This window comes from Copadichromis virginalis, linkage group LG6 (assembly GCF_057382275.1).
Source record: "Copadichromis virginalis isolate Kocher_CV1m ecotype Utaka linkage group LG6, C_Virginalis_male_GT1.1, whole genome shotgun sequence".
NCBI lineage: Eukaryota > Metazoa > Chordata > Actinopteri > Cichliformes > Cichlidae > Copadichromis > Copadichromis virginalis.
The window spans coordinates 10,982,169-11,009,166 of NC_140623.1; the positions used below are offsets into that span (position 1 = coordinate 10,982,169).

At 41.5% G+C, this 26,998-nt stretch overlaps 1 protein-coding gene, 1 long non-coding RNA gene and 1 other non-coding gene across 3 annotated transcripts; 2 read left to right on the forward strand and 1 right to left on the reverse strand.

Moving 5' to 3' along the window:
- Positions 1-9,148: 9,148 nt before the first annotated feature.
- LOC146707271 (uncharacterized) lies at positions 9,149-14,898 on the forward strand. Its single transcript, XR_014920810.1, has 5 exons — positions 9,149-9,383; positions 10,713-10,975; positions 11,069-11,240; positions 11,625-11,745; positions 12,050-14,898. It is a non-coding gene; the product is annotated as an uncharacterized LOC146707271 (long non-coding RNA).
- A 3,966-nt stretch (positions 14,899-18,864) lies between these two features.
- LOC146707272 (uncharacterized) lies at positions 18,865-21,878 on the reverse strand. Its single transcript, XM_085458601.1, has one exon. The coding sequence runs from the start codon at positions 21,489-21,491 to the stop codon at positions 20,088-20,090; it is 1,404 nt and encodes a 467-aa protein (XP_085314727.1). The 5' UTR covers positions 21,492-21,878; the 3' UTR covers positions 18,865-20,087.
- Positions 21,879-26,826: 4,948 nt separating this feature from the next.
- Positions 26,827-26,899, forward strand: trnav-aac (transfer RNA valine (anticodon AAC)). The gene has a single exon. It is a non-coding gene; the product is annotated as a tRNA-Val (tRNA).
- The last annotated feature ends 99 nt before the right edge of the window (positions 26,900-26,998 follow it).

The window sequence follows — 26,998 nt, forward strand, 5'->3', positions numbered from 1 at the left end:
GTAACCCTTTAGTTTCATCGAATCTGATTCTTCAACTTATAAACGGTTGTATATAACAGTACCTGCAGTGCACCTGTCTGTATAACTCTGAGCTGATAACTTCAAGCATGCAGCATCAGGTGGAAACTGGCTGTTCTGGGTTGTTGCTTCATTTTTTGAATCTTCCTTGACTTTAGTACAGCCTGTCAGTTCCCCCACCCTGTTGTATTTCTGACCACACACACACACACACACACACACACACACACACACATTGCACTATTTCTAAGTATTAGCAGGAGCTCCCTTTGCGTGGTGATTCTGTGAAAAACAAGATGAAAAAGAAACTGTGTTTGTGTGATTTTGTCCTTTTCGTGGTTTTGCAGCCAAGAGCAAGCTAACCAGCAAACACCCACATCCTCACCTAATGTGTTCACATTATGCATTAACTGACTTTAAGCATTTTATCTTTGCAAGAACACATTTCAAACAAACTTTTCTTTTCATAGTGTTCAATACAAACATATTAAGTTTAAACAGCATAGTACTGAAGTTGGTTTAGATTCTCATTCACATAATAAATATCATATCACATTAGATACTCCAGCTTTGCCCCAAACATAGAGCCAGACTCATAAAGAAGATCTTCAGATCACATCTTCTATAGAACAAAAACTGTGGATCTTTCTGAGAACTCAAATGTTCTAAAAGCTTTTCAAGTTGATATAAAAGATGTGATGGGGGACATTATGCTTATTGATCCTCTTAAAATGAGCTTGCAGAGCTTTCAGTTGTGTGCTGCAGCTCACAAAAATGGTTCAAAGCAGGCAGTTGTTTATGGTTTCTGTAACAGGTGCACTTCCTTACTGATCTACTGTTATAAATATCAAAGTTTCATGCAAACTGGGAGGCTCTGTAGTGAGCGCTCATGGGTGCTCAAGGTGACAACGTGGCATTCAGTACTTTAACAAGATAAAAGCTCTGAAACTGTACAGAATAAAAAAAAATACAAGAGATAAACAAATGGAAGAGACCCAATCAAGTCAGCGAGTCTCAACATGAAGGAAGAAACTTATTGTGGTACATTATGTTGTGAGTCTGCTTTGTTATCTGGTTGTTATCTGGTCTATGCACATTGCAATTGTTCTGACCACATAAACCTACCTGACAGCATTAATGCACTGTTGCTCCTCAGTGTTGGTATAGAAGCTGAACTTTTACTCTGCCAAATCTTCCCAATGGTTGAAACATGTCACATAGTGTTTGATGTGAAGCAGCTCTTTGTTTATTCCTGTACTGAAATCCTCTGCATTCAAACCTTTCAGACAGATTCCAGTTGTTTCATAGAACTTAAACACAAAAAGTTCATCATGGGGTTTCACAAGGTTCTGTGCTGACACTCTTATGGCATCGGTTTATGGATCCACAACAGTGAAAGTCAGTGATCACATATCCTCTGGTGTTGGGTCGCAAATTTTGAAGCCAATATGATAACCTCCCACCAACGCTGTGGAGGCCAAACTTTTCACATCCAATTAAAATCAAATCACTCATAATAATTCTCTGGAAAATGCATAGAATTCTTAGAACAGGGTTTATTAAACATTGTCATATGAACAGCAGAACAGTACATTTAAAAGCAGAAATATCACATAGAAAGCAAGCAAACAAAAAGCGAAGCAACCCCGGAGTGCAGAGCCTTAAAGCACAAACAGAAAACGCACACAAAGACAGACAGGAAAGAAGCAGCAGGAAAAAAAGAGAGAGCCCCAGTGCATATCAGAGTCATCTTATACAGGGACAGTGATCCCCCCTCCTGTCGTTGGGTATCCTTTCATCCATTGTGTTTTCTTTTCATCTTCCACTTATGATATACACGACCCTACACCATAACTTGCAAACCAGTCTCTCATCCATCATTGCACTGGGTCCCTTTGACAGTTTCATGGCCAAAGTGAGTCTGAAAGTCTGCAGAAATGCAGTTAATCAGTTAATCCATTCAACAATATTGTTGGGCCTGCATGCCAGACGTAAACCGCTATCCATGCTGAGTGGGGGTTTACTTGTTCGCCTTCTGGTGTTTGAGGCGAGAACTAGAATCCCTGGTACATGCCCTGTAAAGGCCAGGTTTTTTGTCTTACATAGATATTAAAAGGGCTGTACACTTCGGCTTTACAATCATTCATGCTTTTGTGTTCCAGCCATTTAAGGGGCTGTATGCTTTTATCTTACAGCCCCAGAAAGGGCTGCAGGCCTTTGCTTTACAGCCATCTTTTGTACAGCCATTGAAAGGCCAAATCCTGTTAAACACCGCTGCATGCTTCTGCTGCACAGTTAAATGCAGCTGCATGCTGAGAAGGGTCCTATGCACATCCTTTAGAAGTGCCAAGCTGAATTAACCCTTTGTTGGACTAGTCACAGTTGGCCATTGATATTAATCAACATGTGCTCATACAACAAGTGCCACAACTTTTTCAATAATATAGTGGGAGATATATATGACCTAAATATATGGGTCATGTGATTTGAACATACAGGAAATGTTTAACAAAGTGCCTCCACTCTATAAACACTTCGCTGTAAATATGCATAGTCTATTTGAGTATATATGATTACACACAATTTATGAAAGCAACTATGATTACATGTCTAGTGTATACAGGTATATATGTCATAATAAAATCCACAACACTGAGTCTGAGCACTGGTGTACCCCAGGGCTGTGCTGAGTCCACTTCTCTACTCTTTTTATAGGTATGATTGCAGGCCTGTCCATCCAAGCAACAATTTTGTGAAATATGCTGACCCACACACACGGACCATTACCTCCTCTTTGACTCCCACCACCCTCTGCAACACAAACTTGGAGTAATCAGGACCCGGGCAGAGAATGTTCCCTCTAAGCCTGAAGGGAAAAAGAAGGAACACACACATGTAAAGGAAGCACTTAAAACATGCAGTTATCCTAGATGGGCTTTCATCAAGTCAGCAAAGAGGCACAGAAAAGAAGATCAGACACCCACTAGGGAGGATAAGAAAGACAAACACAACAACATTGTCATCCCCTATGTAGCCGGTGTATCAGAAAAACTCAGGAGAATCTTCTCCAAGCACGACATCCCAGTGTGCTTCAGAGCCAGCAACACACTCAGACAGAAACTGGTTCATCCCAAAGACAAAACTTCTAAACACAAACTTAACTATGTGGTGTATGCTGTACAGTGCAGCGAGGAATGCCCAGACCTCTACATCGGAGAGCCCAAACAGCCACTTCATAAGCGCATGGCACAACATAGAAGAGCCACCTCCACAGGACAAGACTCAGCAGTCCATCTGCATCTAAAGGACAAAGGTCACTCTTTCGAGGATCTCAATGTACATATTTTGGGAGGACAGATGGTTTGAAAAGAGGAGTAAAAGAAGCCATTTATGTCCACTGTGAGCGACCATCTTTGAACAAAAGCGGGGGTTTACGACACCAACTGTCTGCCATCTACAGTGGGGCAAAAAAGTATTTAGTCAGCCACCGATTGTGCAAGTTCCCCCACTTAAAATGATGACAGAGGTCAGTAATTTGCACCAGAGGTACACTTCAACTGTGAGAGACAGAATGTGAAAAAATAATCCATGAATCCACATGGTAGGATTTGTAAAGAATTTATTCGTAAATCAGGGTGGAAAATAAGTATTTGGTCAATAACAAAAATACAACCCAATACTTTGTAACATAACCTTTGTTGGCAATAACAGAGGTCAAACGTTTACTATAGGGCTTTACCAGGTTTGCACACACAGTAGCTGGTATTTTGGCCCATTCCTCCATGCAGATCTTCTCGAGAGCAGTGATGTTTTGGGGCTGTCGCCGAGCAACACGGACTTTCAACTCCCGCCACAGATTTTCTATGGGGTTGAGGTCTGGAGACTGGCTAGGCCACTCCAGGACTTTCAAATGCTTCTTACGGAGCCACTCCTTTGTTGCCCGGGCGGTGTGTTTTGGATCATTGTCATGTTGGAAGACCCAGCCTCGTTTCATCTTCAAAGTTCTCACTGATGGAAGGAGGTTTTGGCTCAAAATCTCACGATACATGGCCCCATTCATTCTGTCCTTAACACGGATCAGTCGTCCTGTCCCCTTGGCAGAAAAACAGCCCCATAGCATGATGTTTCCACCCCCATGCTTCACAGTAGGTATGGTGTTCTTGGGATGCAACTCGGTATTCTTCTTCCTCCAAACACGACGAGTTGAGTTTATACCAAAAAGTTCTACTTTGGTTTCATCTGACCACATGACATTCTCCCAATCCTCTGCTGTATCATCCATGTGCTCTCTGGCAAACTTCAGACGGGCCTGGACATGCACTGGCTTCAGCAGCGGAACACGTCTGGCACTGCGGGATTTGATTCCCTGCCGTTGTAGTGTGTTACTGATGGTGACCTTTGTTACTTTGGTCCCAGCTCTCTGCAGGTCATTCACCAGGTCCCCCCGTGTGGTTCTGGGATCTTTGCTCACCGTTCTCATGATCATTTTGACCCCACGGGATGAGATCTTGCGTGGAGCCCCAGATCGAGGGAGATTATCAGTGGTCTTGTATGTCTTCCATTTTCTGATGATTGCTCCCACAGTTGATTTTTTCACACCAAGCTGCTTGCCTATTGTAGATTCAATCTTCCCAGTCTGGTGCAGGTCTACAATACTTTTCCTGGTGTCCTTCGAAAACTCTTTGGTCTTGGCCATGGCGGAGTTTGGAGTCTGACTGTTTGAGGCTGTGGACAGGTGTCTTTTATACAGATGATGAGTTCAAACAGGTGCCATTCATACAGGTAACGAGTGGGGGACAGAAAAGCTTCTTACAGAAGACGTTACAGGTCTGTGAGAGCCAGAGATTTTCCTTGTTTGAGGTGACCAAATACTTATTTTCCACCCTAATTTACGAATAAATTCTTTACAAATCCTACCATGTGGATTCATGGATTTTTTTTTTCACATTCTGTCTCTCACAGTTGAAGTGTACCTCTGGTGCAAAATACTGACCTCTGTCATCATTTTAAGTGGGGGAACTTGCACAATCGGTGGCTGACTAAATACTTTTTTGCCCCACTGTATAATCCAGGTTTGAGATCCCTTCCCAGATGCCATAACGCCCACTCACATCCTGGGCCATCTGACCTCAGGAAATCACACGATAGGGTGGGGCCAGGTTTCACAATGAGCTCACCTGAAACCTTGGCTGATTGTGACCTACACCCATTTTCACACCATGGCTCATGTGATTAGAGGATCTTTAGGGGGTCTTTAGTTCAGGACAAGAAAAATGTAAGAAAGATGACACTCTCTTCTCACTTTCTTTTTGCCTCTCTCCGAGTCAGAAGCAAGAAAACCACAAATACACGCTAAAAGTTCAAACCACATCCTATCCCTATTCTCTTCACAGAAAACAAATTTCTTTCCACTGATAAAAAAATAAACAAAAAAACCATCATTCACAGGTCCGCAGCTCAGACCGTAGTAAGTTTTTGGCTACGGGTTCCGTGTCGGGCTCGTAGCCAAAAACTGGGTCAACTTTGCTAGCGAGAGACAGAGAGAGGCGTTGAAAGGCTGCTCCAAAGCAACTTATTGTTTCGGAGGAAAACACGAACACAGTGTACAGTCAAGTGTTAATAGCTTACTTACAACTGGGCTCGTCAGGCACTCTTTTTGGCTGTAGTGGTTATTATTATATTTACATGCTTCCAGCTCCCGTTTCTGGTTGGTGACAACCAGTGTTGGTCAAGCTACTTGAAAAAAGTAATCGGTAACTAATTATTGATTAATTCCCCAAAAAAGTAATCCTGTTACTTTACTGATTACTTATTTTCAAAAGTAATTAGTTACTTAGTCACTTTTTAAAAACATGATTTAAAACCTGAATAGGTAATAAAGCAATAGGTCTTTCAGCCCAATTCTACTTTTTCTGCATAATCCATCATATAAAATGTAACCAAATGAAAAAGTCTGTTTTAAAAACTTTTTATTAGTTTTAATATTTTAACCGTATGCATCAAGGAAAAATTTAATTATATGCAATATTCTCTGACTGGAAGAAATAAGTTTAACATTTAAACCTATTTCCTGAATATTCCAGCATATAAAATAAAATTGTTTTTTGTGTTTACACTCACACTTTCAAATAGATGCAAGTAGAACACAGCAGAAAACAAATAAAATCAAAGACTATGCAGTCCTGTTGCTTTTAAATCCATTTTCACCTGTTTAGCAGGAGTAGGGCAGGCAGAGGTTTGCCCGGTGCTGCAGCAGTCATGTCAGTGGAAGGATCCGGGAGTTTCTCTGTGAATTTCACATTCCCGTGGCAGCGTACTCGGTGCTTGCTCAAACGTTTAGGGGTTTTTTTCACTGTAAAAAGAAGTTTTCTTCCCACGCAGAGTTTACAGCGGATGCTAATGTTTTTGTCACTTTTTACAGAATCAAAATCAAAGTAATGTCAGTACTTCCACGCTTTAAACGCTGCATGGTCATACTCTCTCCCACGCTCTATATATTATCCACTGTTGAACTGCACACAGCTGTTGCCACGAACGTCGCATTCGGTTACGTCATTGTCATGAGACACTCTTGCAAACAAAATCACGGTTTAGTAACGTAGTAACGCAGCGTGCTTACGGGAATGTAACCATAATCTAATTATCTTTTTTGCAATAGCAATCCCTTACTTTACACATTACTTTTAAAAAAAGTAATTGGATTACAGTAACGTGTTACCGGTAACGCGTTACTGCCCATCTCTGGTGACAACTCGTACGTTTGGACTCTCCTTTTTCTCCCTCGCGCTCAGAGGGGGAGGGAGGGAGAAATAGGAGAGTCGTGCTGCCAGCAGAATGGCAGTCCATTCTGCTGGCATCACCGACTACACTGCCCGTGAGTCTATATTCTTTAGGGCTATGCCATCATAGTAAATCATTTTTTGAATAATAATTTAGAAAAATATTTCTTCACGTCTTTATGCGGGCCACAAGTAGAGGTGACATGGGCCGCGAGAATGAGACACAGGCATTAGAGCCTCTTAATGCAGCCATGCATGCTCTGAGCAGAGGGGGAATGGGTGCCCCAGGAGGTAGTAGCAAAGGGAGTCGACCGGCCACTGGATCTCCAAACATTTCTTCTCGACAGTGCTATACCGGCACTCCTGATCCGTCAGCTTCCGGCTGATGTACAGAACTGAGCGGTCGGCTCCCCCTACCTGCTGGGACAAAACGGCCCCCAGGCCTCTTTGAGTCATCTGTCTTCAGACAAAAAGGGAGGGAAAAGTTAGGCGTGAACGGCAGCAGCTCCCCACAGAGAGCCTGTTTTAGCTGCACAAGCACCACCTGGCACTGCTCCGTCACTGGTCTAGATCGGGGGCACCTTTCCGGGTGAGATCGGTCAAGGGGCTAGCCCCAGGAACCGCCTCACCTCCATTTTGGACTTGGGGCGCAGGCAGGATGCAATCGCTGCTGTTTTCTCCACCTGTGGATGCACCTGCCCACCCTCCAAGTGGTACTCCAGATACTGTACCTCCCTCTGTCCAACCGCACACTTATTTAGGTAGGCTGTGAGCCCCACCCTCCTCAGGGAATCCAGGATCGCGGCCACCCGCTGCACATGCTCCTCCTAGCTGTCACTATGGCAGATCACATTATCTAGGTAGGCAACAGCATATGCAGCGTGCGGCAGCAGCACCTGGTCCATAAGGCGCTGAAAGGTGGCCGGGGCTCTAAACATGCCAAACGGAAATATGACAAATTGGTACAAACCATACAGAGTGGAGAAGGCCATTTTTCCCGGGACTTTGCAGACAAGGGAATCTGCCAGTAGCCCAAAGCGAGCAGTGCCCAACTGGTCTAGGTGCTCATCAACCTGGGTCATTGGGTACCCATCAAACTGTGACACCTCATTCACCTTGTGATAGTCAACACAGAACCGCATAGAACCATCTTTCTTCACCACGAAAACTATGGGACTACACCAGGCGCTGTGCAACTCTTCTATTACTCCCATTTTCAGCATGTCGGCCATGTCCTTCTGAAGAATTTGTCTTTTATGTTCAGGAAGCCTTTAGGGCCATGAACGCAACATCATGCCAGGATGCATTTCAATACGATGCTCAATGAAAGATGTTTGGCTGGGCAGGGGGGAGAACGCGCCTGCAAAGCTCTGTTGTAAAGCAGCAACATCCGCTCTCTGCACTTGTGTGGGATGTAAGATGGTTATCACAATGGAGGGAGGTGGGAATGATGGACTCTGGCAACTCCCACCCAAACTCATGTCTCTCCTTGACCAGGCTCAAACCTGAGTTTAGCCCCTCTGTTGAACAGGCTCTGTTGACGCTGCTGAGCCTGGAGCAAATTATCCCATGAAAGCCTCCCCAACCCGTGCAGTTTTGCTCTCAGGTCCAGCATGTACTGAATCTCATTTTTTTCGCAGGACTCGACCCTTCCCCCCATTTTTTTTTAATCAGGCTGTCTGCCGTACAAAGTGAGAAAATCCCGTGGAGGCGTGGGGCACCTTCCCATGTCCCCATGCACACATCTTACCTCCACCCACTCAAACAACGCCCCGGGCGGAACAAAGCTTTGGTGGACCAGGCTCGGTGTGCAGCCCATGTCCACCAAGGCGTGGCGTATACCCCCTTGACACCTTACCGAAATGTGGTACGTCCCTCCCAGACCGGGGGTGGGTGCTGGAGCCCCAGCCACGTCTTCTGGGCCCCTGGCCTGAAGCAGCGGTGCGAAGGGGTTTGTGGGACTCCAATGTCAGTACTCTTTACCCGTTGCCTACTGGTGGTGGTCAGAGGGCCTGGTAGCGCCAGTTTCCGGCAGCCTCGCCTCTGTCAGTGCGCCCCAGGGTGGCTGTGGCTACAATGTAGCTTGCCATCACCAGTGTGTGAATGTGTGTGTGAATGGGTGGATGACTGGATATGTAAAGCGCTTTGGGGTCCTTAGGGACTAGTAAAGCGCTATATAAATACAGACCATTTACCATTTATGGGGCCCCTGCCTCTTTTCTGAGCTGCCGGTGCCTGTAACTGGTCTTCCATGGGCTGGACGCTCCACCGTACAGCCTCTGGTCCGACGGCCAGGTGATCCTCCGCCAACATCATGGCTGCGGTGAGGTTGGCAGGCCAATAGTACACAGCAAAAATGCCAGTGTTGATTTTTCAGTGTTAGTAGATTTCAACAGAGTTCCGAGTTAGTTCAACACTTAATCGAGTTAAAATAACACATCGGGAGTTGATTCCTGAAAAGTGTAAGTGTAGATTTTAGTCGTTACTGCATTTTAACACTGTGGGTGTTAAATTAGACCACACCTTCATTTCCTGTGGAGCTTCGCAATCCAGAATCTTCGGTCGCCATTTTTTCTTGCTGATGCGGTAAGTTTTATTCGGTTAAATATTAAGTTTTAGATTGATGTTAGAACAAGTAACATGATAACTAGTAAAAGAAATAGTATTTATATCAAAATACATCATCTTTAAGTGTCATATTTGAATTTTAACTGTTTTTGTTAAGCTGGGCTACTGCTAGCTAGAACTCTGCAAAGTACCAGTTTCTTTCCTAATATTCATTTAGCATAATCTGGCTATTGGCAGACTGTAATGAATATTACATGTTAATATATTTCACAGTTTTTATTAAATGCCTTTTATTTATTTTCGAATTAAACTGCCAAAGCCTTAGGGTCAGTGGTCTCAAACTCGCGGCCCAGAGGCCACTCGTGGCCCAAAGGCCACTTGCGGCCCACGTCAGGTGAGGTGAAGAAGTATAATGCAATTTGGCCCTTAAAGTGACTTTTTTTTGTCATTAGCCAAAAATGATTTAATATAAAGGCAATGAGGGCAGAGTGTTACCGGCCCTCATGGGTAGTGTAGTCCGTGCTGCGGGGAGAACGTGTGGAACTGCCCCTCCCGTTGTGTGTTTGAGCGCGAGAGAGGGAGAAAGTAAGAGCTGTTACCGATGAGAAATGGAAGAAGAGAGCATGTAAATATAATAATAACCACTGCCGCCAAAATGAGTGCCTGGTTGTAAGAAAGCTGTTAAGATTCGACTGTACACTGTGTTCGCTGACAGTAAAGCTACAAGCCCGACAACCCAGCGTATTGGCCAGAGGTGTCATTACCACGGTTCAGAGCCGCGGACCTGGCCGAGGTAACAAGAGAGTACAAACATGTGGAGGGATTGGCTTTGTTAGTTCAGTGAGAGTCAAAAACTAATGTGTACACTTATTTCTGCATTTTTATTTTGTTAAATATGAATAAAATTACAGCAGAAGTGCTGCAAAGTGTCTGACCAGAAAGAGAGGACCATTGTGTTAATTTGGTAGTTCAATTAAAGGCATCGGTTAGTTAAGAGGGAGAGGGGGGGATGCGTTCATATTTGCAGTTTTGTCTTGTTATACAATATTTGAAATTTAAAAACGAACAAACCAAACGCTACATTGTCAGGAATATTTGTGGGGAGGGTTTTTATCGCTTAAAATATATAAAAAATAATAAAATAGAAATATGGTTCCTACTAACCCCTGTGATAGTTGAGAGAATACTGTATTGCAGTCATGTTACACAGCTTGTACTACTTAAAAAATGGATCAAGGATGTTTTTCTTAACAAAATTTATTTTAACTCAGTCTAAAGGGACTAGACATGCTAGATATTTTGCAAAGAAATGGTGTTATATGCTGGACCTTATTTTACTCTTGGCAGGTGGTGATATGCTGGTTCCCGAGAAGAGATGAACTAATCAAAGTCAGCTTTTCAAGACAGCCCCAAGACTCTTCGCAACTTGTGTTCAAATGTGAGGCCGTTGTCAGGTGATAAATGCAAGGAAGAGGCACTCAACTGACATGAAACATGTCAAAGACAACATGAAGGTGACATTTCAACATAGGCAAAAAGTGGTTCAAGAACCTGCCATAGCTTCTACTGTCCTGGACCTTTTCCCAAGATTTCTGGATACACCTGGCTTGGTAAGGCATAAAATAATTTAATGACTGCTTTGTGGTTCCTTTGTTTGTTTTCTTGTTAATGTGTTGTTTCTGTTGTTACACTTTGTGTTTAAGATTGACCAAGACTTCACAATGCTGTTTTTTGGGGAGGAAGTGTCTGGTAAGTTCCTTGCAAAGTGGCCAACATTCTTCAAGCCAAGGATCATCAAAGATTGCAAAAATCTGTCCCAGAGTACAGAATTGGATGAGCTGCTCATTTCTGCACAGCGTTACTCTAACGAGGCTGGTAAGTGTAAGTTGGAAATGGTAGATTTTGCATGCCTTTACAGCATTTGCTTAATTCCCACAACACAATATATCACTCATTTCTGTATGGTATGAAAACAAGCTTACAAACATGTTAAACCTGAAATGACATTTAATGTAGTTTGAACACAAAAAAAGTTACATAATCTTACTATTGTTATGACTCGATATCTACTTCACTTGGTGGCCAGAAGATTTTAAGTCTCTAGAAATGAATTTTTATACCAAGGCGCTGGAAAACTGCCTTATTAGAAAAATTATCAGGTGTCTAAAATGTCATCATGGTATTACATAACGTGGAAAAATGACTGCTGTGGTCCTTTAAATGACAGTAATTGTGATGATCTTAATTTCTATTCTGTAGTTTGGGACTGCGAGGCGGCTGCCCTCTTTTGCTGCTTCACTTCACTCCATCATCTAAGGGAAGGACGTCTTCAAAGATTAGCACATCAGATGCTGCTCACCACCTAATGAAATTCATCAAGGTATGCTTTTTAGAATTGTATATTTCTCTTTTGATGAGAACAGATGCAAATTATCAACGGCTGATATTTTAAGATGGCAAGGTGATCCAACCTGCAGCAGATGTATCTATCCCAGACAAGCTTGGTGTTGCAGGACTGACATGTCATTGTTTCTATTAAAACTAAATGTACACATTGAAACAAAAATAATTGTGCGCGCAGAGTGAAACATTTTAATATTGTCATAATTTCAAACAGCAATGCCTCAACATCAGATTATCGATTTTGTTTAATGTGAATCACTTGGTTTCTTTCTCTCCCTCAGGTGGGAGGTAGCACAGAGGCTTTTCTTAAGGCTGGCCCCACTCAGCCATTCGTCCTGTGGGTTGGAGAAAGAAAGAACATCATCCAAAGTTTCTACCCAAAGTTTCTACATTGTCCTAGATCAAAAGGTCATTCCCTGTGTGACACAGATGGGAGATGCAGGTTTTGACAAGGCAAAACTTTTCAAGGCACATTTTTTAATTTGCCGTGTCCTTTGATAAGGCATTGGACAACTTCTACACATTCATCCAGACCATCAAGTGTATGGCATTGATGTTGGCAGCGTGAAGGACAGTCCTCGGGTCAATGAAACAAGAGGAAGTCTTCACTGTACGGTTTAAAGATATCCACTATTCAGCACTTTGACTGGAAATGTTCATCTGTTACATTTGCAAGATACACCACACAAGTTGCTCAGTGTTATTTAGACATTTGAAGTTCCAGCATGGTTTGTACCCAGGAAAGTTTTTACGTTTGACCTGTGGAGAGCCTGGATGTTCATTTATCTTTCACACGTACTCTGGTTACAAGCGGCACTTATTCCGAGCACATGGAGACTGCGTTCACTCTGAGGTCATCAACAATTTTGAGCCTGTACCTAACGATGGAACCTCTGTTTCACAGCCTGTAAATGTGGCTCATCCCATGACAATAACTACACCGGTTCCAGTTGAAAAAAGGCAAATACTGAACATGTGCAGCTCTGTTATTGCTCAAGTACAATCATCAGGAGTTCCTGAAAGTACTGTACAGTTAGTTGGTTCATTGGAGGAACTGGTTAATGACATCCATGCACATGCAAAACAATCTGTTGTCGACTGTTTGTCAACTGATACATCAAGAGAAACCTTAGAAAAAGTTGAGGATTGCTTTGATCAGCTTGAAAATCCATTTTCATGTCTTAACACAGAATCTAAAAGGATAAGATATTTTGAGCAAAAATGGAAAATAGTTGAACCCATAGAGCATGTTCTTGGTGTGCGTTTTGATGTACGCAAAGATAGAACAACAGGGACATACAGGCAAGTTCCTGTCAATGATAAATTCATGTACGTTCCTATCATGGGATCCCTTTCATCTATGTTTCGAAACAGTGAACTTTGTAGCAGTTTCCAGAAAAAAAAACTAAACATGGAGGGATTGTACAGAGATTTAAATGACGGCTCCTACTTCAAAAATCACAGTTTATTCTCACAACAAGAACATGCTCTCCAGATCCAGCTCTACTATGACGATTTTGAAACTGCTAATCCTTTAGGCTCAAAAAAGGGGGTGCACAAACTTGGTTGTATTTATTTTGTTTTGAGAAATTTGCCACCAGAGTTAAATTCTGTGGTGATGAACATTCATCTTGTAGCCCTTTTTCATTCAGAAGACTTAAAAAAATATGGGTTTGATCCTATCCTAAAGCCACTTGTTGATGATCTAAAGATTTTAGAGACTGAAGGAATGCAAGTGCCCTTTTCAGCCACACCTGTGAGAGGTTCGCTTTTTCAGATTACAGGTGACAACTTGGCTTTACATAGCATTTTTGGTTTTGTTGAATCATTTAGTGCAAACTATTGTTGTAGATTTTGTTTAACTGATAAGACAGAGTTGCAGTCAGTTTTTAGTGAAGATCATGTAGGCTTAACACTGCGTTCCAAAGAACTTCATTACAAACACTGTGGTGCCATTCAACAAAATCCTGCTTTGGCCTCAACATTTGGTGTAAAAAGAAATTGTTTACTCAATTCACTTCGGCTGTTCCATATTTCAGACAACTATGCTGTAGACATAATGCATGATCTACTAGAGGGAGTGGTGCAGTATGAGTTAAAGCTTGTGTTTCAGTACTTGATTAAGACCTCTTTGATATCCTTGAATTCATTGTCACAGAGAATTATAAGCTTTAACTACGGATATGCACAGAGAAGGAACAGGCCAGGTGGGCTAAAACTGGATGACAACAGCAAAGATCTTGGGCTTAATGCTGTGCAGTCATGGTGTCTTTTGCGGAATAGCCCATTGATTTTTGGAGATATCATTTGCAGAAATGATGGACATTGGAACTTGCTACTTTTGTTAGTTCAAATTGTGAACATTGTTTTTTCACCCATTATAACTCATGGCATGACTTGCTATTTGAAACATCTGATTGCCGATCATCACAAGGCTTTCAAATCTCTCTTTCCAGAACGGAATTTGATTCCAAAGCACCACCTAATGATCCATTACCCACGCTGCATTAGAAAAATTGGGCCACTCATACATATGTGGTGCATGAGATTTGAAGCAAAGCACAAGTTCTTCAAAAGATCTGTAAAGAACTTTAAAAATATCACAAAAACACTAGTAAAAAAACATCAGAATCAATTAGCCTTTCATTTTGAAAATTTTTATTTTAAAAGATTACAGTTCGGCCCCATTAATGAAGTCTTGGCCAGCAGCTTAAAAGGCAGTGAAGCACTGAATAAAATGTTTGATGTTTCTTCTATTGTTTCTACAACTTCCTGGGTCAAAAGTTATGGTACAGAATATCAAGTTGGGATGTATGTTTGTTCTGGTGTTGAAAATGAGATGCCTTTGTTCAGTAAGATTGTCAGTATAATTGTTAGCGATTTCAATACTTATCTTCTAACTTGTAAGGTCTCAACAGTATATTTCAATGATCACTTAAATGCATTTGTTATTGAGGATGGATTAGATGTCTTTGCACTGATCTCTGTAGATGATCTGGTGTACTATAGACCTTATGATAGGCAATTTTCAAATGGCACTGATGACAAAATGTACATTGTCCCATACTGTAATTTTGTATGACTTGTTTACTTGTGGTGTATCTGAATACAAAGTATTTTGGAACGTTAATGTCTTGTATTTCTTTGTAATGGGTGGATGTTGGGGGTTAATTGTAGCAGTAGAGATATCAGAGATTAATGGGAGTTTATTGTAATCTGGTGGTATTAATGATTTGACTGACACTAGTGTTAGTGTTAGAAAATTAACACTATTCAGAGTTGAATTTTTTAACACCAGGGCTAGTGTAAAGTACCACCAACACTATTCGGTGTTAATTTTTAACACTTAACACCAGTGTAGAATATTTTTGACACTGGTCAGTGTTACTCAGTGTTAATTTTTAACTCTGTGCAGTGTTAAAATAACACTAGCTCGTTGTTAAAAATATAACACTTTGAAAAGTGTTAATTTAACACTCAAAAGAGTGGACACATATAGACACTTTTCTAGTGTTAAATTTAACACTCACAGTGTCAATTTAACACTGGCGATTTTGCTGTGTATCAGGGCAGGAGATGTTCACGTGCGTCCAAACTGCAAATGAATCGCGCACGAGCAAAGCCGCCGCTCCCGCACTGACTGTAACGCAGTCAATTCTTCTTTTACTGTTATGCTGTTTTGTGGATCACAAGGTTTAAAACTACTTGTAAACACACACACAGTAACTCCACCCTAACCTGCAGCTGCAGCGCAAATAACAACGAAAATTGTTTGTAAACGTGTCCTGGAGTTTACAGGTGCAGACAGTGCAACAGCTTCCAGGTCATTTAGGCTACGTTCACACTGCAGGTCTTAATGCTCAATTCCGATTTTTTGATCAAATCCGATTTTTTTGTCTCCTCGTTCACACTACAAATAAAATGCGACAGCAAACGCGCTCTAGTGTGAACGCTCAAAGCGGCACCGCATGCGCAAAAGAAGATGTCACACACAACGCGCTCTGTTTAGACCAAGAACAAACAGTATTGTTTGACTGATGGCCGTTAATATAAAGACTTCGGACTTTACGTTTCCCAATTTTTGCTTTAAGTTATTTTGTTATTTACATAATAATGTAAATAACCTAATAATGATCCTTATTGCTGTTTAAGAGAGGAGCGGTGCTTCAAAGGATAGCTGCAGATTTCTGTCAGAATCTGCAGATTATACAGTACAAATAAAATGTTTACGTTGTCTTCCCAACAGTTTCACTGACATCTACACTGGATGGCTAGGAAGCGTTCGCGATGTCTTCTCCGACGCTGATAATTGGCTTCAGTCTTGTGTCGGTGACGTAAAAGGCGGATTTAATGCGACTTGACCGTTCAAACAGCAGTCGCTTTCTAAAACATCGGATATGTATCGGATTCAGTACCACATACGAAGGTGACCCAGATCGGATTTGAAAATATCGGATTTGCGCCGTTCACACTGTCATAGCATGATCGGATATGGGTCGCATAGGGTCAAAAAAATCGGATTTGATGCGCTTTCGCCTGCAGTGTGAACGTAGCCTTATTCTGCCAATATGGCAAGAAGGTCATAACTGCTTCAAGCACTGTCTATATCAGGGGTAGGCAACGCCAGGCCTCGAGGGCCGGTGTCCTGCAGGTTTTAGATCTCACCCTGGGTCAACACACCTGAATCAAATGATTAGTTCATTACCAGCCCCCTGGAGAACTTCAAGACATGTTGAGGAGGTAATTTAGCCATTTGAATCAGCTGTGTTGGTTCAAGGATACATCTAAAACCTGCAGGACACCAGGGCCCGTATCCCTAAAGAATCTTTGTGCAAAAAGTGGCTCCTAGCGGCCAAATTCTAAGAAAATGACGTTTTCTTAGAATTTCCCCTAAAAGTGACACGACAATCCCAGTTAATATAAAAGCTATTCCTCAAGATTCCTAGCGCTTAAAAGGGCTCCTAAGGCGAGATCTGCTAAGAGCAGGGAAGAGGACTTTTAGTGGCTTAGGAGTTCCCCTAAGCAGCTGCACAAAATGGCCAACAGAAGAGGCAGGAGAGATGTCCTGCAAACACTGGATGACTGGGAATTATTGAGACGCTACAGATTGGATCGTGCAGGAATCATGTTTGTGGTGGATCTCCTTAGAGATACAATTACTTCACCAACTCGACGCCACAACGCTATTACACCGGAGACGAAAGTAATCACAACCCTGAGGTATTTGGCAACTGGGAAAATGCAACAATGCAGCAGTGATGACTTGGGTCTGTCCCAATCCTCTGTCAGCAGAGTCATCACCCAAACACTGACAGCTTTGTCACAACCTAATATTGTGACACAATTTGTTTCATTCCCGCTGGATGCCCGCACTTTACACACACATAAAAGGGCATTTATGGACATTGCAGGATTCCCTGGCGTTGTGGGTGTAATTGATGGAACACATGTGAGAATAATTGCGCCATCAGAGGACGAGGCTGTCTTTGTTAACAGGAGGAATTTCCACAGCATCAATGTGCAAATAGTCTTCAATGCGGCCTGTAAGATTTTGGACATTGTGGCTAAACGGCCAGGCTCCACACATGATGCGAGAATGCTCTCCGAGAGTGGCATCAGACAGCTTTTTGAGAGACGCTATGTGCCAGCTAATTGCCACTTGTTAGGGGACAGTGGCTACCCATGCAAACCATGGCTCCTTACACCTTACCTCCAGCCATGCCAAGGGCCCCAACTAAACTATAACAGGTAAGCCAAACAATACAAAAATCATGGAAATGAAATGCAAGCAATATGTTAGAGCATCCAAGTAGTGCAATATTTCCATCAAATAATTAAAGGTCTCCGTATTCTATTGTAGGGCCCACAAGACAACAAGAGCGGTGGTGGAGCATGGCATAGGCCAGCTTAAGAGGCGCTTTCATGTTCTCCACGGAGAGGTGCGGCTGAGGCCTGAAAAAGTCAGCAAAGTCATCATAGCCTGTGCAATATTACACAATATTTGCAAGGTTAGACAGATTGCAGAACCTCTGGAGGATGGCGATGAGGATGAGGACAACGATGAGGATGGTGGTGAAGAAGATATTTACATTCCACAGGGGAACCTAGCCCAGAGTGGACTGCCTTACAGGGCAAACTTCACAAATTTACATTTCAGGCAAGCTGTAGCCCCATGTCTTTTGAGAACTTGTGATGGTATTAAGAACTACCACAGTTTTACTGCACATCACCTGCAATTGTTAAATGCAAGACAAAGAACACAATCTGTAAATGGTTTATTTTTTAGGTGTTCAATTTTAAGGTGGTAGTACTCCTCCTGAAGGGAAAGGACTTCTTTTTGTTTTTCAAACACATCAATTGTGAGTTGCAATCTGCTCTCCTGCAGGGGTGCTGACAGAGCAGGTGCTGCAGATGGGAATGGTGTTTGATCCGCTGGGCTATCCTGATATTGTGTCCCAGGCGCGCCTCTTGCCTTGGCTAGTGACAGTTGGGCCAAATTTTCCTCGTAACATACCTTTATGTTCGTTCACCAACTGGGCCAGCAACAAACCTTGCTCCTCAGTCCAGTTCGGCTTGCGAGTCCTTTTTTTTTCTTCTCCATTTTCTGTGTTTGTAGGATATTTGTTAACAAGCCTTTATAAATAGACCAGCCAGCAATCACAGACATTGATAAAAACTGAGCCGTGTTACCCTCGTTAAGACCACACTGGACTTGTAACGTTGTGATTTCCACTTCATTAAGGACAGCCCCTTGAGATAGGCCATCTTGTTTTCAATGGGGTCCATATGGGAGTGAAAGTACAAAATATGCCAGCTAGGATATTAATATGAGCAAATAAGACACGAATCATTATTTGAACAGGGTGTAATGAGTTTAAGTTTTCACATATTTTAGATTCTAATGTTAGGCTATAACCCCTACAGCTTACTATTCATTTTCCAGATATTTTCTTGAATGTGAAATATTATTTACAATTACAGTCAGCATAAGATTAGAGTGTATAATTATGTTTATTGATTTGAGGGTACATCCTCTGCTCATTATCACCAAAAGCTCATTTCCATCAAACTTGTAGGATCAACCAATCACACAGAATTGTAACTCAAAACCTCAGCTTTATTGCTGGAGAAATTAAAACATGAACTGAACAAGGGTAGTGAACACGAAAATATTGACCACAGTATAAAACACACATCCGATGGTACGATGCGGCACTGAGCAAGGGCAAACACAGGGCTAATATACACAGGGAAGTAATCAGGGAATGGAAAACAGGAGGGAGACACAGCTGGGAGAGATTGGGGCTAACGAGTCAGGGGATCGAAGCTGGACACACTGACATAAAACACAATCCTTCAAAATAAAACAGGAAACAATACACACTAAACTAAGACACGGACTGGACAGAGAGAGACAGACTAGACACTGAACTAAACCAGCAAAAAACATGAGAACACAAAACCTAAGAACTAATCCCTAAACAAGAATAACTAAAACATAGATTAATAATCATCATCATCATCATCATAACCAACAAAAGCACCACAAGAGAATAAGAAAACAATCCATAATGCAAAAACACACCAAAACATAACAACTCAAAATACTGGCTCAAACTGACCCAGAACCGTGACAGGTAAGGAGATGTCATTTCAGGACTTAAACCAGACTCTAAGAAATTGCTGTGTCTAATTTTGCGATGCTGCGAGTAACAAACTGGGTTCCGTCTGGAGGTTGAAGAGGAACTCTCCCTCGCCAGGCCGACAGCCGTCTGTGCCACAGTTTATCTCATCTCAGTTTATCTCATCTCAGTTTATCTCATGCAGCGCAGGGCTAAATTTAAAATTATTAGATATTTAAGACAATGTATATATTCTTCTATGACAAAAAATACAAGTGTTCATTTAAGCAAATAAACAGAGCCGTAAGAGATGTTTTTCAGAAATTGTTGTCTTTATTTTGATTTGCAACTAACAAATTTTTTAAAAATTTGTAGTTTTTGTCGTGCTCTCTATTATGTGAACCCCTCACCTAATTTGTTGTGTTTTTTAACAAATTAAACCCCAACAATCAAATGATCCCCTGTGAGCAAGCACTAGGCACAGTGGAAAGGAAAAACTCCCTTTAAACAGGAAGAAACCTTTGACAGAACCAGGCTCAGGAAGGGGCAGCCATCTGTCGCGACTGGTTGGGGGGTGAGAGGCAAAAGAAAAGAAAAATGAGAGCACAAGTTAGCTAAATGTTGCGCACGTTGTCTAACATGAACAATGTATGGTTTTCTGGACTGTGGATGAAAAGCAGTCCATCATTACTAGTCTTTAAAAGGGAACTAATCCATCACCAAGGTGGCAATATGGCTCAAGGAGGCCATAGACAGAGTTAAATAGGCAATCACTGTAAAGCATTGAAAAGCCCCAGTAAGCTGCAGGTATAATAAGGCCTACTGCGGCAACACCTAAACCTATTTTAAGTAGGCGTTTGGCACCATGACGCCATGAACCACTAGTCGGAGCCACGTCAGGAGATGGTTCTGAGACAGGACAATCAAGCTCTTCAGGTTGAAGACCAAGATTCTCCTGTGTCGGCACCACATCAGGAGGTGGTTCCAAGGCAGGAAAAAAAAGCTCCTCGGGTTCAGGAGCAAGATTCTCCAGCTGCAGAGGTTCACCAGTGATGTTGTGAACAGCAGCTAATATTTCTTCTTCCTCCTCCCTTCTCAGCTCATCCTGAAGATTATTAATTATTTCTCTTTTCATTTTAAGATGTTCATAAAGTTCATCTATGAGATCTTCGTTATGAACAATCTTGAAATTTTGCACTTTGACTTTTTCTTTCAGCCAAAATATTTGCAGTGTCAGACTTTCTGTTGTCTTTTCTTGATACTCAAGATTTTGTAAACGTTTCTTGAGATTTGTGTTTGCTGTTTTTAATTTGTTTATCTCAGCAGCAATGCTGCTGTTCTCCTTAAGGAGATATTCTTCCTTTTCCTGAAAGTCACAGTGCATCATTTGAACGGTTTTAACCTGTTCCTGCAATTTAGCCTCCAGAGATTCCACCTGTGACTGTTTGTCATCCAGAGCCTGTCTCACCCGACGCTGAAGAGTACAGATTTCTTTTTTCAGCTCAACTATCTGTTCAGTCTTGTGATCTATTTCTCTATTCTGTTTTTCTATTATCTCTTCTTTTTTTGATATTTTATGGTGAGCTTCTCCCACTTGGTGCTCAAGTCTCACTAACGCTTCCTTGAGATGTGCGTTCTCTTTCTTCTGTTCATTTCTCTCCCTTTCAATCTGAGACAACTCAGCAACAATGTTGCTGTTCTGCTCAAGCAGAGATGCTTCCTTTTCCTGAAATTCATGGAGCATCATCCGAAAGGTTCTAACCTCTGCTTGCAAATTTTTATTCTCTGCAACAATTAGAGCTTGGATGTTATCTGACTGTTGAGTCACTTCTTCAAGCTCAACCATGCTTTCCCTAAAGTGGACATTCCTGTCATGCACATCTGTACTCATTTGTTCACGCTCATTTTTAAAGCGATAGTAATTCTTTTTGTAATATTTCTTTTCGCGCTTTAGGGTGCTTAACTCCAACTGGAGTTCTTGTATTTTCATTTGAAGGTCCCTAGGCTCCGATATTTCTCTCTCCACTAACCCACATAGTTCGATTGATTCCGCTGGAATCGCTCTGTCAGACTGTGAATTATTGACTATTTCTCGTGACATTTCTTTAAAAGCTTAATGCAACGTGTCGAAAGAAAAATACGTGTGCTTAATTATTTAACTTTAAAATAGTCCCTTTCTGAAAGGTTTCTGGTTTGCTAAACACAACTCGCTGTTTCTGAAAATGTTCCAAGTAAAACTGTGTTTGCAACGGTGAAGAGGGGCTATTTATAGACTTTCGTGGCTGCGAATTTGACGTCAGCGCTCTTTGAGCCTTTGATCCTTTGTTCGATCACAGGATCACAGGATCACATGACAGCTGTGCGTAATTCTGCGCATGCTCAGAGAATACACATTGAGATGCACGGTTTTGTTTTGTTTTGAATTTTTTTAAATACCCTGAAAACAGTGTTGCCAACTTAGCGATTTTGTCGCTATATTTAGAGAGTTTTCAAACCCCCCTTAGCGTCGTTTTTTTTTTTTCTAAAAAGCGACTAGCGACAAATCTGGCGACTTTTTCTGGTGTTATTGGAGGCTTATTTATGACGACTTTTGACGTGAAAGCGCTTGTTGCTCTTACTATCAACAAGCAGCGGGTGCTGCCGTGGGCACATCGCTCGTGCCAAAGCGCTCACAGGCGGAGGATAGTCCTCCTCCAGCCGCTAGCGGACCCAGCGGGCAGTGGCCTCGGGCAGCCCCTTCACAAACTGCTCGAGGAACACAAGGTTCAGCATACGCGCCTCCTACAGTGCGCCTCCTACTGCCATCTCTCTGACATCCTCCGGGGAGAGGCCCATGCGATCCACAACACCACCCAGCAGATGACCTCGAACACCCCCCGAGACGCTGGTGACAGGCTCAAAACCCCTGTCAGTGGCAAAAGCTGTGTCGCCCTCTCCTCCTCCGGCCAGCGACATGCCAGCACCGTGGCCTGAAAACCTGTGGATCCTCTCCCTCCGCCATCCAGTTGAGCATCACTGACAGCAGGGCAGGACGTGCTGGTGCTGCTTGGTGGTGCTTGTTCCCACAGAACAGCCAGCTGCTCGTCCTGGGCCGTCGCCTGCCATGCGGACATCGCCGCCAGTGCTGCATCATTTGGCCCAGCATCAGAAGCAGCTGGGCTGGCTGCTGGGCCGGCAGCTGAGCCGGCAGCTGACCGGCCGGTTCACTGGGGCCATCACACCCCAGCCCAGCTCGTGGAAACCCTACTCACAAATGTAGGCAGAGGTATACCTCTGCCCTGCTGCCAATCACACGCTTTGTCTCCTACTGTTGCCGTTCTTTGCTGTCAGGACTGGGTCGCCACGTCACATTGGCCAATTTGCTGGCTCTGGCACTACCAAAAGGAAGAGAGCATATTTCTCCAATATTGGTTCTTTTCATTGCCTCCCTGTTAAATCCAGAATATAATTTAAAATTCCTCTCCTCACACACACGGTCTTATGTTAAAGACCTTCAACCTAACAGAGCACTTTGCTCTTAGCCTGTCTGTTTTGCCTGCCTATTAAACTAAAATATAATTTAAAAAAACATAAAGTGACATTAAGAACATACCAGTCCGGGTGTGTTCAGTGTTCTGTCATTTCAATGTCTGTAAGATAATTTAAGCTTTACCTTTGTCCTATATAACACTTCTTTACATCTAGTGTGACTTATGAAAGAGAGTTCAAAGAAAAGAACAGAAGAAGCTACGAACTGTGGGTTTTTTTCTGACAACAGTAACTTAGTGATATGATTGGTCACATATTTTGAGACTTCATATGAAGAACTGTGAAACACCACAACAGCCACTATGAGTATGTGCTTTTTTTCAATTCCCTTTGTACTCTTTATCAAGTTACTTAACACGTCAGCCACCAATGGCACCTTGTAGACTTGTTAAACCGAAACTCTTTATTTGTTAAAATTGTTTCATGGTTACTATGACTGTGAAAGCAGTGAAGTGAAAGTATTATGATTTCAAAACTAGTTCTTAAACAGTTTAAACATCTCATCTCTTTGTTTTTGTTTTGTTTTGTTTTTAACTTTTGAAACTTAAATATAAGTTCTGATATGAAGATTGTGATCTCTTACCTCTGTATAGTATAGGGTTTATTGCTCATTGCTACTGAAAGTTTCTGTTACCTAGCAACCGCGCCATAAGCAGCTACAGCTGTGGTGGACAGCTCATGTTTGACATGTTCGATGGAAATAGAGCTTTATTTTATATCATTTGTTTGACTTTAAACAGAGAAAATTGTATTGTTTGATGCATCTGGGAGAACACCACAACCATGCACCGAGTCCCTTTAGCCAACAATTATGCTAAGTTTAGCTAGTAAACTAGTTTGCTAGTGTAGCTCTTGAAACGAGTCTCATTTCATTGTGATGTTACAAATGTAATAGGATTTACATTATTGAGATTTTACTATACAAAAAATTTTGAAACAAAAAATGTAGTTGTCTCAAATATTGTATTTCAGTTAAAATTCAAGGTTTAAATTTCTGTTTTACTTGTGTGACTGTCTGACAGAGAAATATTCATACACACTGTCTGAAAGCTTTAATTATATTTAAGGACAATATCCCATATCCCTAAAATAAACTAAAAAGATTTGATCCTTGTATGTTTCACATAAAACTGAAGACAAACTGATGAAGTAAATATTATTTTATTGGATGAGAAAACTGCAGTACAATTTACGTAAGATGTTGAAGATATCGGAGCACCAAACAGACTGATGTTTGGGTAAGAGGCTCAAACGGGACAGATGTGATACAGAAACATGACATCCTTATAAAATACTGACAAACTTTATTAATTTACAACCTTTCACAGGTCTTTGAACTTTTTATTTAAATAAACTTCATACTTTTCCCACTGAAACCAGCACAATCCCACTTTGATGAAAACAACAGTTTAACTAAATATATTCTGGATAAATCAAAGAATTATCAAACTTGTCCGTGGTTCACTTTTTTTTTTTTTCTTTCTTTCTCTGTCAAATCCTGTCGTGCAGCATAAACATCAGTGGTTCCCTGTATGCAGCTGTTATAGTTTGGGTTGGAGATACTTCTGCAAATACAGGAAGCAAATTTTTAGAAACTGTTTTAAATGTTTTCACCAGTTCCTCAACTACAGAGAACAGCTGTCTATTCTCCCCTTGTTCTCCTCTGCATCTCTTAGCAGCTGCTGGCTCCCCTTTCTCCCCCTCTTCCTCACACACTGTTGAATCAGTCCTGGTGTATCCCCAGGGTCCCATCACCTCTCACCTTCTCAGTCTCTCCTCTCCAAATATCGATTAACTTGCAGAATGAAAACACAGTTTTCTAATAGAATCACATGGACACACTTTATGTATTCTAATCAGAGAAAAAAAAACTAAGGGGAAACGGGGTATACGATCCTGCAGAAATGTTGGAGGACTTCTCCATTTACTGTCTGTCTCAATATTAGCGGTTTATACAGGACGAGAGCTCTTTTAACTACAAACTTCAGCACAGCATGGTTGAGTCCGTGTTCTTACCACAGTTCACGGGCCAGACGTTTGGTGAACATCTGCTCGGTTTATGCTAAAACATTTAAGTACGCTTGGCTTCACACTGACAAAGAGACCCAGCTTTGGCAGAAAACTGAACTAACTAACTAAGACTAACTAACTAAGAGCTCATATGACCCAAAATTGCACTTCTTTATCTCATATTCATTGGGGTTAAATGTGTATTTAAACATCTTTACACCAAAAGAAAGGGCACTTTCACTGGTTTAGCCTACTAGATCAAAGTGAACTGTGCATGGCCCTAAATTGAGTTTGACATCGCTGAAGTAGGTTATACCATGGCTGGGAACTACAGCTGCACCTGATACTACATAAATAAAACTAGCAAAGTATTGTGAGAGTTAGTGTCTCACTAAACATGGAAGACGTTGTTAACAACTACTGCTGTGCTGCTGAATGTTTGCTAAGTATTCAAAACAAACTTAATACAACTCGTCCCCAAAAATGCAATTTTACTCAGTACTGCTGTTCCCAGACACGGAAAGCGTGAATGAACAGACGTGTCCAACTGATTGAAAAGTGACAGGATATGATGTATGAAGTTAGAAAGGGTTTAGAACTTGTGATTGATCATTTTTAGTGATTAAATTAACTGAAGGCGTTTTTAGGAAAACCTGATTATAATAAATTACAATAAAAGTAATTTAAACATTAAGTAATAAATGCACAAACAAGCTTTTCAATATAACTCTGAGGCAGGATCTTTCTATTTTTACTATACAAATGTAAGAATAACAGTTTGGGGATGTACAAAGGAAGAAAATGAAACATTATTTAGTGTCAGATCCATGATGCATACACATATTAATGAAGGAACTGTTAATGTCAGTAAACCATATTGTGACATTCGGGCATTAATCTGACAGACTTTTTAGATCTTTCTGAGTTTTATCAATTAAATTCATTTTGATGACATTTCAGTATGTTGGTAACAGATCTGTGTCATGGTTCTCGGTCATTTAACCCAGTGTTTTGAGTTTCTTGTGTTTTGGTGTCTATTATGTATCATGGTGTAGTTTAGGTTCATTTAGTAGTCTTGAGTTTATTCTATGTTTCAAGTTCTTGTATTCGCTGTTTTGTTCCTTGGCCATTAGGTTCCCCTTGTGTCTCTGTCATGTGTCGCTCTCTGTGTTTTCATGTTTTTGTGCAGGTGTGTCTTTTCTGTGTCCTCGGCCCCTCTCTTAAGTTAAAAAAAAATGTTTTGAGGTCTTTTCAGTGTTTTCAAAACTGTGTTGCAGTGAGTTTTTCAGATACACATCAAACACACACACAGAACAACAAAATATGTAAAATTACATACACTTCTCGCTCATTTTTTGAGAATTTCACCACTTTTAGTTTTTATGGAAACTAGCTTGTGTTATTCATGACATGACATCATTTAAAATAACTTTCTAAAGCCAGTAAATAGCTGCCACTTAAGTATAAATCTAAATCATACAAATCATTTTGTATTATACAAAAAAAAAAACAAAAAAAAAAGCAAAATCAGTTGCGCTGCTTTTTCATAATAAATGGGTAGGGGTGCAGTAAAAGTCACCAAGGCTCTGCACAGCATCAAACTTCCTCTGCCAATGACATAAATTTAAAAAAATGTGCGTTGGGGCTTCACGGTATGGATTTCTATAGCCAAGCAACTCAATATGTATGTGGCCAAGAACTTTAGTGCATGTAGGGAATCTTAGCACAGTTAGGTCAGCTAGTGGGATGGCAGAGAGGGCAGCCCTTACATTATAGAAATAGTCACGTTATTTTTTTGCCTATGAGTTTCTAATCAAGCATAAACATTGACAGAAAAGATATTAAGGGTAATGCATTCATGATTCACATATTGTGAAAACTGAGCGGACGGTTACGCAGTTTCCGTAGTGTAGTGGTTATCACGTTCGCCTAACACGCGAAAGGTCCCCGGTTCGAAACCGGGCGGAAACATGATTTTTTTTTTTTTTTTACTTCAAGATGGCGGCGCGAGCAGACGCAGCGGACCGGCGCTCTCCGCAACTTAGCAGCTTTCTTTTTCTGTGTTATTGT